Here is a 15,269-nt window from a genome sequence, read left to right as displayed (position 1 = left end):
CAATTATTATTGAAATAAAGCTATTAAAACACTACTTGTGATCTTAATACAGGAGGTCTTACATATTATTTCTAAAATTGTAAGTAAAATTTATCTTTAATGCACTGATTTCGACACAATGATCCATGTACGTATTTCGCTTTTCTATAAACGAACAATTGCTTGGTATTGACAATTGTTTTCTATTCCATTACGGTCAGTATCATACGCACACTTACTTGAGAGCCCCATTCCTCTCAGTGAATCTTAATTCCAAGTAAACATTACAGGCTCATGCTATTTGTCATATTAAACAGAACATATCACTTTCCAAGTTCAGAATCTTAATTTTGTTATATATTCCTGTGATTTTATTCCTTTTCTGGCACCTTTCCACATCTATGAAATATGATCTTAGAAAAAGCACTGTAATATATTTAACTAATAAACTGTATTGTTTACAATATATTCTCTCTTATGCCTCACACTTCAATAAATACACACTTCATTAAAAACACACTTCATTAAATAAAACAATCCAATATACTCATTTACCTCTTTTTCATCCAGAACAGATCTAACGGACAACCAACATAATACCCTGGGATCCATTTTGCTTATCAACTGTAAAGTAAGCCTTTATCATCAAATCTTTGTTTCAGGAAATCCCGGTTCAAGTGCAACTAAGTTCCTTTTAAATAGAAAATATATTGGTGTCCCAGCCCATCCCTCCACCAGCTACTCATGCTTTTCTAAATGGAAACCTTGACTGCTGGGCATAATTATAGTAGCTGTTGCATGTGATAAATAGTCAAAAAGCCAGAGTCATAGGATTGTCTGGAAAAGGCTGCTGCGTCTCAGAATGTAAACATTTCCTTCTGCTGCTGGAATAGGAAACAACCATTCTGGTAAATGATTAAGAAATTGCTGGCTTTCAAACTCATTCGTAAGTGTAGGAACATTCCACCTCCCCCACACAGCTGCAAATCTCCTTTGCTTCCTACAAAAAGACATAAGTAGAAAACTTGAAGAGAGCAAGACGAAAGAGCACGCCTTAAATGAAACTCACAAACTTTAATATGCAAGGGTAAGACCCAGGTCCACAGTATTCCCTATTATGAAGTAGGCTGCTTCGTAGCATTCCTTGTTGAGATTAAAAATTCATATCAGTCCTACCTTCCAACAAAGGTGGTAATTCAAGCCCCTAGTATAGCCTGCTTGCTGACACAATAAATGACTACAGCACTACAAATCCACTGTGGATTTAGCTTACGCAGCTGCAGTTGTCCATGTGTCCAGTATCTGATGCACAGACAAAGACGACAAATTTTCATTGAAAAGCAATACTGTTCTAGCAAACTCCAGAACGATGCCTGGCTTCACCTATGAAGGTTTTTTTTTTTGGAGCTATTTGAGGATGTGTGTGAAACAGCAAGGTGGTTTCAGAGCATGTGAAATGCTTCATGTACTGTTTTCACTTGCCTATTTAAGCAGCTGTTGGTTCCTGTGTCACTTCTGCTTCCAGCAGTTTCCTTCTCGGGAATCACACGCTAAGGCAGCAATCCTAATCCTACTTACCTGGGAGTTAGCCTCATTGAATTCAATAGGCCTTACCACTGTGTAGACATGGATCACTCTATAAACAATGGTATTACAACATTACATGATATTACAAAGCCAATTAAGAGTAAAGGTGATGAAAGGAAAGAGAAGCCAAGTCTGGGTGGGACTGGCCTTTTTAAAGGGCCTGTTGTCCCTCCCTTCTCTAAGATCTCATCCAGCCATGCAAGATGAAGAAACCCCATGAGATCCTGGGGAGACCCAGCTCAGTCGGTAGAGCATGAGACTCTTAATCTCAAGGTTGTGGGTTCAAGCCCCATGTTGGGCAAAAGATTCCTGCATTGTAGCAGGTTGGACTAAACGACTCTTGTGGTCTCTTCCAACTCTATGATTCTATTATTATTAGCTCTTTCGGCCATGACAGTGACCATGCTGCCCTGCAGCCAGCCTGTGCCTCAAATTCCTTCACTGGGCTGTGAGAATGAGTATATACCTCCTAATTCCTAATAGCCACCTTTTAGGTGCCTCTCCAGAACAGCTTAATCATGGTCTTAGGTGATACACCTATAACAAAGAAGCAACGTATTTTCAACATACAGTATAATGACTTCTGCCAGAAGCTTGAATATCGCTGAAGTTGGAACAAAGCAGTTCAAAATAACTCAAGGCAATTTATAGCTTTCACATGCAACCCTAAGCAACATTATTTCCTCAGTTAAATGTTCATTGCTAAGAAACCTGCACAAGTTTCCTACCACATTATCCTTCACGCACATCTTTTTAAAAGAAACTTTTAAAAAAAATAAAACCAGGTATTATTTTGGTATATATTATTTTGAAGGCAGATGTGCCTTCAAAATGCCCCCTTTACCCATTTCTATCTTTCTATTTTGAATCGTCCTACTTTTTAAACCTGGCATTCAGAACTGAAGCAATGAACGGCTCTTACAATGAAAGCAGCCCAATTCTGCCGACATGATTCTAGAATAGTTCTTTTTCAGCCATTTTCCCAACAGCAGATCTGTGTCACAAGCAACTATAATCAGCACCATTATCTGACAATGGGCTTCAAATGTATGTCAGTGATAAGAAGCACTAGATTTTCAAGGCTGCAAACTAATGCATGCTAAATTATATCCCAACAACTAATACGAGAAGGAAAGTGAGACTGCAAAGGCTACCCCCTATAAAATATGCTGACCTATAAAATTTAAATATAGTTTGGCTGCTATATAGCTTCAAGCTGTTAACTTCATAATGTTGTGAAATTTCTTTAAAAGAATAGTATGCTTGACTATACTGGTGGATAATTGTTAATAGTTAGATTATGCAGTGTACTCACCTACTAGAAGAAGATGCTATAGGCTGCAAAGGAAAAAGAGAAAGAGAGAATTAAAAATGTTTATATAAATATATATACATATTGTTGCTCTAAACTGATGACACATTTCTATATTTATATGCAAGCTTTTGTCTCCAGTGCAATCACTTAGAATATATATCCAATATTCTTTTGTTGTTTGTGTAGCAAGACACCTCATTGTGGAATTTGAACCACAAGGCAAGTACTGAAAAACAGAACTTGCATATATTGAAAGACCTGCAACTCAAACTGGCAAAAGCCTTGCTCAGGAAGGAATGAACACATGGCTGGAGGAAGGAAATTTGGGTCATGTAAGCCCTATGCAAGAGTTCCATGCAATGTTAATTTTAAACAACTACTTTAAACAAATAAGCCTGCTTCCTCTACCCCTAAAGTTAGAGGAGATCAGTTCAAAATAACTCAAGGATGCTAATCATGTGGAAAGGGAAAGAGGGAGCAGAGCAATCATGTGTCCCCAGTGGCATGCGGTGAATTTTTTCATGGTGGAACAGTTATGGCCAAAGGCGTCAGCTTGCAAGGACAATGAAGGAGGCCTGACGTTTCCCATGTGATGTCTTGATGTCACACATGTGAGCAGCATGCCTCCTTCCCTAAGCTTGGCAGAAGCTTCCTGGGCTTTGGGAAGCAGGTGGCAGCCCTCTGACAGGACTCAGGAATCCTCTTGCCTCCTTCCCAAAGCTGGGCGGGCTTTGGGAAGGTGGTGGAAGGGCTCTTGGACCCATCAGAGTATCGCACCTCCCTCCCTCTGCCAGGCAAAAGCTTTCAGGCTTTGGGAAGGAGGCACCGGGGAACATTTAGGGGACTAGCCTAGTCCACTGACCACACACCACTGCACTTCCCCCTAAACTGAATTCCTGGTAGCCGTCCATAAGTTGAAGGGCAACCATCTGTAGTGGGGAGTCTGCTCTACCTATGTGGACCCCTGGATGTTTTAGAACCAATCTGCCACACATTCATAATATCATTTGTTCAGGAACCTAGGTATGTGGACCGCGGACATACAATTTGTATTCTGGAAATAGATTACTGGTATGTTCCTGTGCAAATAACACCTAAACCACATCCAAGTTTAATTCCAGGTTAATGGACAGAATGACTTAAGCTCCTAAGCAATTCTGTTTTTTTCCAGTTGATGCCACTCATGACAAACCTGCTTTGAAACTGAGATGTATATCAAGAGCACGCAGTTTAGCACAGGAAGTTTGACAGCACAACCCTTTGCATGGTTACTTAGAAGGTCACTATTGTGGTCACTGGGACTTACGTCTTGTAAGTGCACATAGGATTTCAGCCTCAGGGTGTCCCCATATAAAAGTAGCCCTATAAACACATAAAATGCTCAGCATGTGTTCACAGTAATTTATGACATGTTTAAAAAATAACATGCCGCTGGTTGCTTCTCTGTGAGATTATATTTGCTGAATTCTCTCTCTCTCTCTCTCTCTCTCTCTCTCTCTCACTCACACACACACACACACACACACGTGCCCACAAAAATAATTACGGAGTGGAGCATGGTCTATGACTTGGAACTACAGGTTGTTGACTATTTTGATTCATTATATTTGTTTTCAGTTTGTCCACTGAACAACAATACTGTAGGACTCTAAACTAAAGACTCCTACTGCTGAAATTCACACCTCTTACACAGACTCCACCTTGCTACAGTTAATGTCAGACATAAGGGCTGAAACCAGTCAGGCTTTTCTGTTGTTGATGATGATGCTTGTTTGTCCACAACATAAAGGAAAATATAACACAAAGTAGATAACTCTTTAAGCCAGGGGTCGGCAAAGTAAGACCCGGGGGCCGGATCCAGCCCAATTGCCTACTGGATCCGGCACACGGACGGTCCAGGAATCGCTGTGTGGATTGGTGTGGGGATTCTGGTCGCTCAGGCTGTGCCATTTCCTGCCCCCCTCCCTCACACACATCACGGCGATGCCTCCTCCCTCCCTCCTACTGGTTTCTCCTCGCCCTGCCTAGAGGAGGAAGGGGGCTGGGCTTTGTTGCACCGCGGTTGGCTGAGAGCCATTTTAAGCAGCCCCTCACTAGTGCCAGCCCTTTCACGCCACTCATTGTCCCTCCGCCGCTGCCAGCCCCTGCCGCTCGCAAGGCACAGGTAAGCAGCCACCAGGACTCATCCGGTGCTGTGGAGAAGGGAGGGGAGAGTCGGGGGGAGGATTTTTGTTTTCAAAATATAGTCCCCCCCCCCAAGGTCTGAGGGACAGCGGACCGGCCCCCTGCGGAAAAAGTTTGCTGAACCCTGCTTTAAGCAAACACTGGAGCCTTGGCCAAAATGGTCAATAACTTCTTTTTATCAGAGTCTTAATTTGTTTCTTGCGTATCCATAGAAAAAAAGCACTCCCATGGCCAACCCTGCAGATACTCATGCACACATTTGTTCACTGCAATGAAGCAGTGCTTGCATGTTTCCCCCAACAGAAGTCTGTGGTGATGAGGTCCTGGGGATTTATTTCCCTACTTCTACTTTTCACAGACCCTCTTCCATGTGCTCTCTGTGCCAGTTGAAACACCAGCCTTTTGCAACACAGATGAAACAAATTATTATTTTATGCTCACCATCTTACTTTGGTTTGGATTTTAATTAATTATATTATTTTTTCAAATCAGTTTCAATCTGAGAAACCCTAACCTGGTGGGTGAAATCAGTTCTCCACCACCACTTATGGAATTATCCTTCCTCCCAACCAGAATATGATGAAGATGCAATTGTTGTTTTAATTCTTTTTTTAAAAAAACCAAATAGTGTTAATTCTTCTTTTCAGCCAGCCTATGCAGAAAATAGAATGAGAAATTAGGTCACAATGCACTGCAGAGATACTAACATAGTTGTTTCATAATCTGTGCAATCTACTTATTCTGTCCTGAATTCTACAGAGAATTCATCCATCTTTGAGGAAGATGTTGTACTACATAGCATCTGAATCAATCCTTTCAGTTTATTATACCGCACATCAAAAGCCATAGAGCTAAAATTCATTTAACAGTCATTCTGCATTATGAAGATTAACAAGCTGCAAATAGTTCCACTAGAAAACTGAATTCAATAAAACTAATTAGTTTTTCCCTTACAGTAGGTAATGAGGACAGCTGTGTTAGAGTGTATTTTGCTAACTCCCAACACTCCCTCCTCCCTTTTCCAAATCCCTCAGTCACTGACCTTCAATTTGGAGGTGCACACTGCCAACATAAACAATTACAGAGGCAATTTTGCAGACAATTATGTAGGCCCAAAGCATTTAGGTGCAATCACACAACTGCAGCTGATTGAAATGCAAGATGAAGATACCGGTACTTTGAATTTTCCATAAAATTTATAGTTAAATATTTAAAGTGAAAATGATATGCTGCTTTTTTGAACTGCCATTTCTAAAGTGCTTTTCTTCACAGATAATCATCATACAATGTTTTGTACATTATCTTCTGCAGTCTCATATTCTAAAATCTAGAAGCATGTTTGTGTGCTCTCTCTCACATACACACTAGTCATAAAGAAATGGAGGAAGCTATTACTGAATTTCCTGGTTCCTAACAGATGTTTCCTGGAAAGAGGATGTGGACCGAGTCATTATGACATGGTAAGTAGCTATACAGACAAAGTGATGACATTTAACCTAGTGGTCAAGTGCCTCTGCAATGTACTGTACACACAATGTCCCCCACACTTTTGTTCAAAAACTTAAGTGTTAAATAATATCAGCATCCTACACAGTATCCCTCACTTTTATGCAGGGTGCAGAACTTTCATAATTATAAACATAACCACTTTCTAAAAAAATGATATCCCCCGCCTCCCTGAGACCACCAAAAGTGCTTAACTATAGCAATGCTCCATTTGAGAGATAAATCACTTGAATAGCTGTTGCTTCGTGACAGGGAAAATGTGTAATATCTCCATGCCAGCGCCACACACACTAAGCGGCTGATGGCACAGAAAGGCAGTGCGAATTTTGGTCGGCACACAAAAATTAAGTGTTTTTAAACACAGTACCTGCCACTTGCAATGCTGCCAGAAATAAATAATTTTATTATTATTATTATTATTATTATTATTATTATTATTATTATATTAGTTTGTTAGTATTAGTTGTTGTTGTTGTTATTATTATTATTATTATTAGTTTGTTTATACCCCACCCATCTGGCTGGGTTTTCCTTTTGAGCAGCATTTGTAGGGGCAAGCACAGCACTGAAATCAGCCCATGTTCTTGTTAGAAATGTGAAAACGTACTTTTATTTCAGCAAGAGTAATTAGTCTCTGAGTAAAGAAAAACAGCATACAGTATTTTATTGTAAGATAGGAAGTTTTAATGGCAAAACAATACCAAAATTAGCAGAACTGACAGTTTCTATAGGTGCATTCAGTTAATACCTGTCACGGACTTGTTGGGCACAGGGGAACCAGCAAGGGAAGAGTCTGGGAAGTGGTGGTGTGTCAACAATGAGCAGTCAGAGGGAGAAGAGGAAGGAAACCAGGACGAGGAGAGGTCAGAAGCTGAAGTCTTTCCAGCTTAAAGTTAAGACACTCTAACAGCAGGAGGGCCACACACAATAAAGAGTCATGCTTTCAAAAGCCATGTGATGATCAGTGAATTCCATTGATCAATTGTTATTATGGAAATAAGGGGGTCAATTGTATATAAAACATGGATACATGCCCACAGAGAAACACTATTATCGAGATAGGAGTCGGTCATAGCTACTCCTACGCCTTGTGGATGGTTTGGCTCTAGAATAAAGTTGGTGCCATCTGTCAGTCAATACAGCACAACAAGCCCAAGGCATTATATATAATTTCCAGAGAGAGATATAACATCAAAGCATGGGTTTTTCTGATAAAACAAAAACTTGTTCTTTTTCTTATAAGTTAACTTCTATGCAAATTTTTGCTGCACTTTGATTAAAATTTGGAAGGGCTGCCTGCGAGCAAGCAAAAAGCACTCCCTATTTGTTTCTGGAAAAATGGGAACACCCCAGCACCACATTTTCCCAGTTTCCTCCCTCCTTCACATCTCTACCACTGCACCTAAACCCAACATACCTGCTTTTGACTGAACAAGCACATTAATAGCCTTTCAGGTTTTGTGAAAAGACTGCTTACCAACATTAATGCATTATATGCTGGAGAGGTGAAAGGGGAAATGAATCAGGAACAAACTAGCAATTATCTGCTGTGAAGGATGACAGCTATAAACTAAGTAAAAAATAACACTGCTAACCGCACACTTTCTAAGTGTTCTGGCAAAAAAGAAGAAGATATATAATAATATAGAATAACAAAGCAAGAAAAACACAGGATAGCGTAACCCAAAGTGTAGCTTGAAAACATGATACCCATGAATTATTCCACACTACTACTAAAACAATAATAAAATGCCCATCAGTCATGTTGCTGTGATTCCCAGGAATATTGTAATATCAATTTTAAAAATGAAAAACACATTTATCATCACTTTCTGCTGTGAAAATTTAATTTAAAAGTATATGTCATTCTTGGAAGACTGAATTATTTCAGCCACAATGAATTAAGTAAATATATGACATAATTATGTTTTGTTTTAGGAAAATCAGCTCAGGACATAGTTCAATAATGAAACATTTTCAATTAAATTGTTTTCTAAAAAGTGTTCACATGCATTGATTTTTATATAATATATATTATATATACTATATATTTATATGTTTTATATTGTTCATGATGTCTCTGACTTAAACAGTTGATCTATGTGTGTTTGTATATAAACAAGTTCCACTGAGTTCAAACAGGGCTTACTTTCAAGTAGGTGCAGATTGGATTGCAGTTTAAGTTTGCTTTGGAAATAGCACAAAGCAGCAGCAGCAATCTGAACTGTAAGGATAAACACATCTGGCATAGCTTGTGACCAAAGTAGATGCTGTCATTTTTTTTGGCATCTGTGCTGTAATGGTACAGGCTGAAAACCACGCAGATGCAGAGCCTTTCAAAACAGAAAGATAGTGTGGTTCTCATTTGCAGATAAACAGGCTAGAAGAATGACACATCTTCCTAGGAATCCAAACAAATAAGTGAATCAAGGAAATTTCTAGTTCATTTCTCAACCAAAAGAATGATTTTAAATGAATATTTCATGTCTGTTCCATGAAAGTTTTACTCCTACTTCTGAGTATTAAGGGTTGGATCCAAACTTACTTAGCATAGGCCCATTGAGATAAGTGGTACTTAAGTTTGTTTCAAGCCCTTTCATAGGACTTGAAGGTAGCCAAGTTTAAAAAAAGAAAAAATCTAAACTCAGCCTTTTATTCAGGATATCAACCATGTATGATGTTTAATTAAATCATTAAATGCAGAGCAGAGCAATTTATGATTAAGGTGTACAACATAAGTGTTGCAATATCGCAATATATTGATCTCCATGGGCCAAACACATTTTGTTGTGGAAAATACTTGTAAATGCATTGCATTAAGCAAGAGATTCAGAGGTTTAGAACCATCCCTTCAATGGGAAATAGTTGCAACTGCCTGAAGGAGCATCTCCACCCCCATCGTTCAGCCCGGACACTGAGGTCCAGCACCAAGGGCCTTCTGTCAGTTCCCTCACTGCGAGAAGTGAGGTTACAGGGAACCAGGCAAAGGGCCTTCTCAGTGGCTGCAACCACCCTGTGGAACTCCCTCCCATCAGATGTCCAGGAAATAAACAACTATCTGACTTTTAGAAGACATCTGAAGGCTGCCCTGTTTAGGGAAGTTTTTACTGTTTTATGTTTTATTCTATTTAAAATTCTGTTGGCAGCCGCCCAGAGTGGCTGGGGAAACCCAGCCAGATGGGTGGGATATAAAATAATAATAATAATAATAATACAACAACAACAACAACAACACAAAAACAACAACAGAGAAGAGAGGCAGGACCAGGAAGGAAGCATATGCTTTAACTTGACATGTGGAAGTATAAAACAGGCAAATGAATGGCAAAGCGAAGAGAGTGGTGTCTACTTTTTAAGTACAGTTTAAAAAGTGTTCTTAATGTACTGGCAAGTTTGGAAGGAACATATCCCAGATGCTTGCAATGTGCAATTGCCTGTAGTCTGTTTTGACTCAACTTCGTAGCAGATCTTTTGGGTTTTCATTACTTTGGGTTCCCTACTGCTGCCAGCCTGGCCAATTAAGCAGCTGAGCCCAAAGTACTGAAAAATAAAACTCACAACATTTCTGTCAGGAGTAGAAATGGTGTCAGGGATTCCAGTGCTTGAACCAGAATTTCAGTATCTGGGGTTATAACCTAGCCTGCAGTTTCTCTCACAGTGAACCTGGCCCCAAGGTGAACGGGTCAAACTTTAGGAATACTGCTCTTCCGGGGAATTATTGAGAAGCAGTGAAACTATACAGGTTAGCTGAGTTGGTTACAGCATGGTGCTGATAATGCTAAGGTTGTAGGTTCGAATTCCGCATGGGACAGCTTCATATTCCAACACTGCAAGGAGTTGGACTAGATTATCCTCAGGGTCCCTTCCGATTCTATGAATCAGAGCATGGTGGGCAAGCAGGAACAACATAAGGCCTTTTAAACCAGGCCCACACATGCAGAAGTTGTTTCAAGCCCCTCTGATAAATCAAAGAGAAAACATGATCAGGAAGGTAGATCCCTGGGCATCTTGCAAAGCCTTTTGTAAAAACTAGATGCTCTGGAACTGGAGAAAGGGAAGAACTAAGAAACATTACTACACCCTGCCTGGCTCAAAGCAACAACAGCCTAGCCTGTACCAACTGAAGACAACCCAAAAAGTGCATTGTGTTCTGCTAGAGCAAGAACCGCAAAGCAGGCGGAAGCACAGTGGCACCTCGGTCATGGCAGCAATAATCAACTAATACACAGATACCATCGGTTCAGTCTGTTCTGATGGCTTTGAGCAACCAAGCATCCATGGTAACAGAGTCATGGGGCATTATCCCTTATGGCTCTGGAGTAGGTCTAGAGAAGCAGGGGAGATTGAAACAGTACCCCCTTTACATCTATTCAATCTATTCCCTTCTACACTTTGTCGAAAGGAAACTCACCACTAGAGTAGAAATCATATGTTGAACAGATGGAAAGTTCTTTGAGCAGGCTGAAAGCAATGAGTAAGGTTACCGTAACTTCTGTCATAGAGCTTCAGTATGCTGACAACAACGTAGTATGTGCACACTCAGAAGATTACCTCCAAACCATCTATCTTCGCAGAAGCTTACAAAAAGCTTGGGCTGTTGCTCAACACCCAAAAAATCAAAGTGCTGCACCAACAAGCACAAAACAACCCCTCGGTAGCACCACAAATCCAACTCAATGGTATAATGTTGGAAAGTGTTGATCACTTTTCCTACCTAGGCAGTTATCTTTCCACAAGGGCCAACATCGATGCCGAAATCCAGCATCGCCTGAGTTCTGCGAGTGCAGCTTTCTCCTGATTGAAGTGCAGAGTGTTTGAGGACTGGGACATTCACAGGGAAACCAAAATGCTTGTTTAAAAAGCTATTATACTACCAACCTTACTATATACTTATAAAACATGGACAACCTATAAACGCCATCTCTAACTTCTCAAAAGATTCCATCAACGGTGACTCCAAAAAAAAATTACACATCACTTGGGAAGGCAGGCGAACTAATGCCAGTGTAGTGGAAGAAGCAAAGATCACCAGTCTCGAAGCAATGATTCTTCAACATCAATTTTGTTGGACTGGTCATGTTGTGCGGACACCTAATTATTGTCTTCCAAAGCAACTACTCTATTCCGAACTTAAAAATGAAAAGTATAATGCTGGTGGTCAACAAAAGAGGTTTAAAGACTCTCTCAAGGCAAATCTTTTAAAATGTAGTATAAACACAGACAACTGGGAAACACTGGCCTGCAAGTGCTCCAATTGGAGAACAGCCTTTACCAAAGGTGTCATGGGCTTTGAAGACACTCAAACGCAGAACAAAAGGGAGAAACATGCTGAAAGGGAAGGCATGCTTGGCAAACCCTCATTGTGATCAACTCCTGCCCAGAAACATATGTCCCCACTAAAAATTATTTTAATATGCAAGTGCTGGTTACAGATCCACTTTGTTGCATTTACATGTACATTTTGTTTCACTTCTTTATTTTAAAAAGTATGTCTACATTAAAAATGTATAATGTTGTACAATAGTATCCTTCAATCATTCAATGACTTTATAAATGAAACATATAGACCTCTCTCAATATACAAGTGCCTTTGAAAATCAGTACAAGTTTCAAAGACCAAATAAGACTACTTCCATGTCAGCAGCTGAAATATAACCATCTATTCCCTCCCCCCCCCCCACCAACTGTCTTCTGACAAAGTTCTGTGAACTCAACATGAATACTTCCTCCACACAAAATAACACAGCTGTATTCATTTATAAAACAAAAACAGCACTGTAGGAAAATATGCTGCTCTCCATTCTGGCGTGTTATCAGTCCAACAAAGGGGTAAATGTTAAAAATGGAAGGCATGCCGTTTAGGGTATCCATAAAGGTCAAACACTTACTGAATTATTCTCTAACACATATGTGATATTCTAAACCTTACCATGGTGTTTCAACTCTCACTGCAAATTAACAATGCCCATGGCAGCAAGATAACAGGACCCTGACTTAGCCTAGGCCCCAAAGTGGGAACCCGCTAAACAGCCAAGGTAAACTTCAACCAGATTATCAAACAAGCATAAGAATCCCAAGTCAATGAAAATGTAATCAGTGATACTTTTTCTCTCTTGTAAAGAGGTGGCTTTTAGGTCCCCTTGTGATAGTTATCTGTGTATAGTCCTGTTTGGAATTAGTTTAGGATAAGTTCGCTTCCTACACAGAGGTGAAATGTGCATAAGGAATATAGGGAGTAGGTGCAAGTATATCTCTCTCCTTAATGCCTTATTTCAGTCAGAGTCTCAGAACTGTTAAGAGGGAAAAGCCTGCCACACAATCACTGGAACTGAGGCTTTGGCCTGGAGCATTAGGAAATCAAGCCACGTTTCTGGACCATGTTCATCTCTTGAATATCATTCAGCCTAGAAGTCTTTTCTTTCAAGCCATCTGAGCATGCCTTTTCAACAGAATGAGGAAAGGAGCCACCAGAAAGCAAGTCCAAGTAGTGGCTGCAGTGGCATGTAGGAGCTGTGTTGGCCCAGAACCAGCTCAGCATCCTGCTTCATTGAAGACTCTGTTAACCATAGGAGCCAATTCCTACGAGCCCCCACAATAAAATATTTGAGGGGGCTGGGCGCCCACAAAGTTTGTGGGCATTCCCATTCAAATGGTGTGTGCGCGCACTGTGTCATGTGATTGATTATGCAGGGCAGGGCTTGCCTGGGCTCCCACAATATTTTATTCAAGTTGGTACCCCTGCTGTTAACATGAGTGTGCACATGAGAGGAGAATTAACAATTCCACTCATGCCAGGGCCTCTAAAACTGCTATTTATTCTACAATACAGAAAAGCCCCTCAAACTTGCATACACCACTATGACAACCAGTTTAAAGTGGCCATAAAAATAAAAAGATTTGGAGGAATGTGACCTTGCAATTACACCAGCTAACCTTAGGTCTCATTGTGGCCTTTATTCCACTGCATGTACAACTGAGCTATAAAAATGCAGAAGCAGTGCTTCTACCACAATTAAATTAGTATCTTAAAAGGCTTTGCAATATTGCTTGGTTTCAAAGCTGAATAATACTTATGGGACTTATGTCTTACACCTCTCTGTTGCAAGAATGCTTCGTTCTTAAAAGTTAGCAACCCGTAAGACACTTAAGGGTTAAGACGTTAATATCAACACCCATGGCTAAAATCTTTTTTCAGTCTTGGGTCTTTGTATTTACAGTTCAACTAATGGAATGTTATAGAATGATTTCATACATCAGACTTGCAGGTTTAACAAGATTTAAAATAGTGAGAGATGGAAAGATGGAAAGGAGTGGTAAATTGAAAGGATTGAAGTGACAGGTGGCAAATCACCAGGGGAATTTTAAACTGAAGGACTGTCTTCCAAATGCCCTTGGTATCAATGTGTGAAATTAGTTAAGATACCTTCTGAAAATTAATTATCTAACACTTGAACTAATTATGCATCTATAGATAATTGCAGGGTCATTAGAAACATAAACCTTAGGAAGATGTTACCTCATAATAGAGATCTCATTCATGCTAAGGAAGCTTAATTTCATCAGAATTTAAATTACAACCACTTTTACCTAGGATTTACAACTCAACCTGATATATTTTCAAATAAATTAATGTCTCTTCTTCTAGCCCTCAATTTGGGTTGCTTGCTTAACTGAAATACTAAGTTTCTTTCTGCAATTGCTCCAAGTCAACAAGTGTGATGCAGCAGCAAAAATAGAATAAAATGCTAATGCTATTCTAGGCTGCATTAACAGAAGTACTGTGTTCTGATCAAGGGAAGGCTCTATTCTGCCTTGGTCAGACCACATCTGGAGTACTGTATCCAGTTCTGGGCATCACAATTTAAGGAGGATGTTGATAAGCTGGGAAGTGTGAAAAGGTGACCAAGATGATAAAGGGTCTGGAAACCAAGGCTTATGGGGAATGGTTGAGGTAATTGGGTATGTTTAGCCTGGAAAAGAGGAGACTGAGAGGAGATATGATAGCCATCTTCAAATATCTAAAGGGCTGTCATATGGAAGATGGAGCAAATGTGCTTTCTCCTGCTCTGGAGACTAGGACCCAAACCAATGGCTTCATAAAGTAGATTCCAAATAAACATCAGGATTAACTTTCTGACAGTAAGAGCTGTTTAACAGTGGAACAGACTCCAACTAGAGGTGGTGGATTCACCTTCCTTGGAGATTTTCAAGCAGAGGTTGGATGGCTATCTGTCAAGTATGACAAAATGAGTCTTTATCAAAGAAAAGAAATGGAAGGGATAATTTTTATGTATATATAATATTGCTCAGTAGTTATAAAACCAACTCTTCACTGCATGGATAATAACTGTAATGATTTTACTCATTTACAAGCAATGTATCATATTTCCCTGTCTGACTGAAGTTCTGCCTCCAATATTTCCATGACAACTCATTCCAACTTAAGCCATTTCATTTTCTTTACAGTATGCATTCAACTGGATAGTGCTGATGCTGTTTTGCTTTCTCATTTAATTACTGAAGTCAACTTTATGAGCCGGCGGTGGGGGAGGGAGTCCACTAGCACATGCAGCTGGCATTACCCTATTTCATCATCCCATATATTTAATGCAAAACTGGAATGAGATCTGTGCTTAGTGATGTTTTCCAGAGCTATGTCAGGTTTTGCTTTCTAGGACACATTTATGCAATAGCATGA

General features: G+C 39.9%; 1 protein-coding gene across 10 annotated transcripts in view; it reads right to left on the bottom strand.

The window, feature by feature from the left end:
• Window positions 1-15,269, bottom strand: part of PTPRE (protein tyrosine phosphatase receptor type E) — a 167,669-nt gene that overhangs the window by 72,122 nt on the left and 80,278 nt on the right. For 7 of the 10 annotated variants that reach the window (XM_083439637.1, XM_083439643.1, XM_083439644.1 and 4 more), the window contains one exon: window positions 2,882-2,904. In XM_083439637.1, the coding sequence (XP_083295763.1) occupies window positions 2,882-2,904 (23 nt within the window). Of the gene's footprint in view, window positions 1-534; window positions 758-2,881; window positions 2,905-4,187; window positions 4,244-14,762; window positions 14,801-15,269 lie in introns of those variants that run through there. The other 3 variants (XM_083439649.1, XM_083439647.1, XM_083439646.1) reach the window with 3 other exon arrangements.

This window comes from Podarcis tiliguerta, assembly GCF_965153285.1.
Source record: "Podarcis tiliguerta genome assembly, chromosome: 5".
Classification (NCBI taxonomy): Eukaryota; Metazoa; Chordata; class Lepidosauria; order Squamata; family Lacertidae; genus Podarcis; species Podarcis tiliguerta.
The sequence above is the reverse complement of the archived record's forward strand: the minus strand, read 5'-3'. Positions and strand labels throughout refer to the sequence as shown.